General features: G+C 48.6%; 1 protein-coding gene across 2 annotated transcripts in view; it reads left to right on the forward strand.

Annotated features, from left to right (window-relative positions):
• FLT1 (fms related receptor tyrosine kinase 1) overlaps positions 1–5,681 on the forward strand; it is a 177,855-nt gene that overhangs the window by 152,871 nt on the left and 19,303 nt on the right. For both annotated transcript variants that reach the window (XM_007471438.1, XM_007471439.1), the window contains exons 19-20: positions 977–1,090; positions 2,504–2,592. In XM_007471438.1, the coding sequence (XP_007471500.1) occupies positions 977–1,090; positions 2,504–2,592 (203 nt within the window). The remainder of the gene's footprint in view (positions 1–976; positions 1,091–2,503; positions 2,593–5,681) is intronic.

Raw genomic sequence — 5,681 nt, forward strand, 5'->3', positions numbered from 1 at the left:
AGGAATGCCATTAATCAATTTAAAAGAATGGGGAAAGTCTATGACATTTAAAAGGGGGGGAAAAGCAAATTATATATATCAAATTTTTATATTTTTATATGTGATCCCACTTATGTAAATGAAAAAGACCTTTGATTGGGTACACATATTTATAAATGCACAGAAAAAGCTCTGAAACTCCAATGGATGAACAGTGGTTACTGCTAAAAAGGTGAGTTGGGGTGGCTTTCACTTTTCACTCTATAAACATCATATTGTTAAAAGAGTTTACAGTAAGCTTATATGACTTTTTTTTTAACTTGTAAACATAATTTAAAAATTTTAAAGGCCTTAGAAGTTAACCAATAAGAACAAACAGACAAGACAAACTTAATGTAGGCTTTAGACTCTGCTAATTCTTAGATTGACATTGTTTATCTCTGAGAATGAAGTTGAATTCAGATGCTTATGGATCCTCATGACTTGAGATAACCCTGCAGACACCGGAGAGGAAAAGGTTATAGAGAGAAAATAACACATGGCAAAGATGTTTACAGAAGCGGCCATTCTGCCCTTGCAGGCCCCTTTGTAACTTCTCAAAGCGGGGGAAGTGAGAAAAAGAGGTGAGGTGTGGGATCATCCCCCGCCTGCAAAGTTCTTGCTGGGCCTGGTTCTGACGCGAGGAAGCCTTTGGAAGGCGCTCTCCCCAGGTGCCCAGCTCCAAGTCAGCACGTTACTGAACAGGACGAGGTCCACCAAGGGGAAACGTCCAGTGACTAACCCCACCACCACTCTGCGCCTCACTGTAACCAAGACCGTTTTGGCTCAAGAGGGTGGGAGGAATGAATACAGGCTGGAGGCTGGCCCTTCTGCAGACTGTGGGGAAGCCAGTGCAGTAAGGGCTGAGCACTGCCAAACACAGAGGGCAGGAGGGCCGCCCCAGAGGAAAGAGCCCCATTGGCCCGTCGCCTTGACTCTGCCCTTGATCCTCACACAGAGGGGGCCACGGCCAGTGAGTACAAGGCTCTGATGACCGAGCTCAAGATCTTGACCCACATCGGCCACCACCTGAATGTCGTCAACCTGCTGGGAGCCTGCACCAAGCAAGGAGGTAAAGGGGAAGGGAGGGCCTGCCCCTCTCCCGGTTCACACGGCCTGGGCGAGCTCCCTGTCCCGCAGCCCTTCTCCCCCAGCTCCTGGCACATGGCCTGGTAATAGTCCAGAGGAAGCAGCCTGGCCGTTGATGGAAGGTGCTCCCATCCTGGAAGTGCCTTCCCTGGATACTTAGCTTAAAGGTTCTGAACAGAAGGACTCCCTTTGAGACCTCCTTCCGCAGGCTCGAGGTCAAGTGCAGGGCGTTTTTCCCAGGATGACTTGGGAGGAGTATGACCGCAGCCAAGGTAAATGCACAGAAGGTTAGCATCCCTTGAAGCCTCATCCAGAGGAAGGAATCACTCCTGGCAGGATCCCAGGAGGAGGTGGGGTGCGGACATGGCCTTCGGACAGGCCGTACCCACAGGGCCAAGTGCAGGGACAGGGTGTATCATGACTGAGGACTCGCACACCTTTCCATCCTCCCCTAGGGCGCCTTTAGTACTCCCAGCATGCCCCAGGACAGGGCCCACGTGCAGAAGCCTCTCAGGGGCCACTTCCGCTTTGACCCAGAACTGGAAGTTCTTCCCCTGTGGGCCTAGAGCCCAGCGGGTGAGCGGTGGGGATGGCGCCTTCGGGGAGCCCAGGGGACCTGCAGTGTCCAACCCTCTTGCCTCTTTTGACTAGGGGTCGCCAAACGATGGCCGGTCAGCCTGGGAGCTTACTTTGACCGTTTTTAGTAGTTGGGGTGGCGGGGGGGAATATTTTGTGACATGGGAAAACGCTACGCAACTCAAATTTGTGCGTTCCTAAAGTTGGATTGCAGCGCGGTCACTCATTTGGTTGTACTGTCGTTTACAGGTGCTTTCCGGTTACAAAGGCAGGGCTGAGTAGTTGTGTGGCCTACAAGCCTAAAATAGTTACCATCTCTGTCTCTTTCTTTATGAGTTTGCCAATCCCTGCTTTAGACCTTACAAGCCCTGGGGCAACCTCCATGCAGACACCCCCAGGTGGCCATGCAGCTGGGGGCAGGTGGTCAGGCCAGACAGGACCTGGGAGGGAGGGGCTGGTGTGACAGTGTCCTGAGGCCAAGGGGCCAAGAGGGTGGCTGGCAGTTACAGGTAGAGCCCTGACCTTGGCCCTTCCCCTCCCCTCCCCACAGTTCTTGCTCTCCTACTTTTTTTTTCTGCTTCTTGCCCAGTCCGACCCCCCACCAATTGTCTCCTTTTCCTTTTGTATTTTTTTCAAACCCCTTCTCAGTTCCAGTTGGAAAAAAACAAAAAAAAAAAACCTCTCCCACCCCCAAGTTGCATCCCCCAGACCCCGCTAATATAAAAACAAGTTGGTTGGAGGTTTCTCAGGCCCACTGATGGCTGGCAGATGGCTGTCTGGCTGGCTTGGTGTGGCTGAGCATGTGTTGTTTTGGCTGCAGGGCCTCTGATGGTGATTGTCGAATACTGCAAACACGGAAATCTCTCCAACTATCTCAAGAGCAAACGGGCCTTATTCCTTCTCAACAAGGTAAGGAACTTAGGGTTTGGAGGTTTTTCAAGACAGCAATGAGTTTCCATTTAGGCTGTAGCAGCATAAAGCAAGAGAAAATATTTTGCCATTGCCAACTAAAGAATGTCACTAGCCATCCATCCAGCTCTGCAAGGATTGAGTCATGAGCCACTGCAGTCGCTGACCTTTAACACACCCTGAAAGGAGTTCAGGGGCGGAGATCAGGAATGAGGCGCTCCAGTGCTCTGGGAAAACTAGCAGAACAGGCCTTCAGATCGTTACATATTTTCAGGAGAAAAATTTTTTTTTTTTTTTTTTTGGAACCTGGATTCTTGCATCTTCTCATACTTAGAAAAGCCCCGAAACCATTAACTAAGATGTCTGTTCTGCATAACTAGCGGCAACCTTCTGCCAAGATGTGTGCTTGGTTGCACGTCCCCTTTTCACCAACATCACGTATATGCCGACCTCGCCCCCTACCTCTTCAGAGCAGTTTCTCAGAGCTCTCTGAGAGGCTGCTCCCGGGCCACAGTCCTCAGAAAGACACTGAATAAACCCGACTCACAGCTTTTACGTTGTGCATTTTTTTCAGTTGACACCATTAATGACTGAGCTTAAAACACAATCTCTGCTTTTTTCCTTTAAAAAAATTTTTTTTTCTTTCCATGCTAATATAGCACACTCTTTTTGGGGTGAGCACAGAGAATATTCGAGCCCACTGTATGCAGTGATAATTAGAGATTAAAATTTACTAGCCATCTACCTAAATATCAAATCATCTTGATAAATTTCTGTCTCTTTCTCTCTCCATAGATACTCAGACATGCACAAATCACTTAGTCACTCATTTCTTAAAAGATGATGGCAAGCATAATTGTTTCCATTGATTAGAGAAATTAAGGACTCAGTCAACTGAGAGACTTTATAGTCAACAATAGAACAGTGATGGAGCCAGAGAAATCATTTTCTTCCCTCCCTACTGCCTTTTCTCCACTTCCCCACACCCTCACCACCCATGTCACCCCTATACACATACTGAACCGGCCTTACCCACTAAAATAAAGCTATGTAATAAAAGGAACACAAGGGTCCAAGTCCTGAAGGCAAACAAAGTTTAAAAGGGATTTACTGAGTGAAGGAGGGTTTAATAAACCTTTGCCAATGTGACCTATTTCACCAATGGTGTGTCCTTCCCTGGCCTAGAGAAGCCCACGAGATGATGATGTGACATTATTAACCTGTAATCAGCAGTGTAGGTGATGAATCCATGTAGCATGGTGGTTTAAGCGCTCAGACTCCAGGATCAGACTTCCTAGGTTTAAATCCTATCTCTGCCACTCAAGAAATCTGGGACCTTGGGCAAGTTACTCAGTCTCTCGAAGTTTCAGTTTCCTCATTTAATAAATGGAGATAATGATAGAACCCAGCTGACAGAACTGCTGAATCAAATTCCATTCATCTCTCCATAATCATCATCATCGATCCACCGAGATAGAAAGATTGGGAGAGTCTAACTTAATGCCACTGATCTATATGATCTGTATGACGGATAAGGTATACGACACCCAAGAATGATGCCCATCTCTGTCATGCGCGTGAGATTCTCACGTGGCGCACGAAGACGACCCACCGGACAGCTGGCCCGTTCTCTCAGCCTTTGATCCAACCAGAGACACAGGTCTTCTACCAGACTGGCAACATACACGCAAGAACATACTTTCCCACTTTTATAATGAGACTCTTGAAGCCGAAAGGGATCTTTGTGACCAGCTAATAGCCTGCACGCTCACATTACAGATGCGCCCAGAAAAGTCAAGTGACTGGCCTTAAGGACACACAAGGCAAGAGATGAAGTCGAGGAGAAAACCCAGCTCTCCTGACTGCCCCCCCCCCACTTCAGTGCTTTTTCCATGCACTGCACTGGGTAAAGAGGGGGAAAAAAAACGAGAAAACGTGGAGAGTGGTGCCCTGGGCTGAGAGCAGTGCAAATTCTCCTCAGTCCTGAAATCCTGAGCTGGCTTCAGGAAGAACTAACCCAGCAAGAATCCCCCAGGGACCCGGGCAGGATGGAACGTTTGGGTTCGTGCGTCCTTTGTTTGAAGAGCTTGCTTCCTTCTCTGGCTATATTTAATGATTCACCTCCCTCTTGGTGGAGCTTAGTGTTTTCGTGGAAAACACACGGCTGTATTTCATATTTGGAACCTAAAGGAAAAACCAAATGGCTAAACAGAAATGGGATATTTCATTTTCCAAGTAAATTCACTAGGATCTTTAAATATCATATGTAATAAATTCACTGTATTCTGTCAGAGTCCCCAAAGTTCAATAAATCAGCATTTACCAGAAATGGTTACCAATAAGCAGGACTAAATATACCGTTGATTGGGAGTCAGGAAGGGGTGAAGGAGTCTGAGTTACGGTCCTTGGAGTCACGCCAAAGACTCGAGCCCTTTTCACCCCAGCATCTTTGCCATCCCCCTTCCGCTGCTGCTTTCTGTCCTGGGAAGGGTCTTGTGGAAAATAAAATTTCTGTCCCCCACTGAGCAGAATCAAGTCTAACTGCCTTGGGGACACGTAATAACCAAGAGTTACGATCTCCATCTCCACTCAGGTAGGTCACCTGGACGGCAGTCGGGGTTCCCTCTGAGGCCTGACTCCCCTTCTGCGGCACAGGAGGGTCTCTTTTCGGGGGGCAGGAGCCGGGGACCCTCCGCGCTTCCAGGGTTTGTCAGGCTGAAGGAGCCGCCTCTGTTCTCTGCTTGCTCCCACGGCGCCCTCTAGTGGAGGGACCATTCCCACTTTGTGACACTTCCAGGAAGAGCCAAGGAGGGATGGGGAGCCTGGTGAACCTCAGCCCTGCCCCAGCGGGCAGGTGGATCGGGGGACACCACTGAACGCCAGTCCCTCTCCGACCCTGTCTGGCATTGCCATCTAGCAGGACTGAGCTAGGTACTCGGTCGAGTCATGAAGCCACTGGGAGTCCTGTTTCTAGTGTCACAGTGATTAGGTGAATTACGAAAAGGTGATAAAAATCTTTTCTGGTTCCACCCAGAATCAACAACTCCTTTCCCGTGAGTCAAAACGTAATAAGATGATAGAGCTCTTCC

This window comes from Lipotes vexillifer, unplaced genomic scaffold (genome assembly GCF_000442215.2).
Source record: "Lipotes vexillifer unplaced genomic scaffold, Lipotes_vexillifer_v1.1 scaffold543, whole genome shotgun sequence".
In the NCBI taxonomy this organism is placed as follows: Eukaryota; Metazoa; Chordata; class Mammalia; order Artiodactyla; family Lipotidae; genus Lipotes; species Lipotes vexillifer.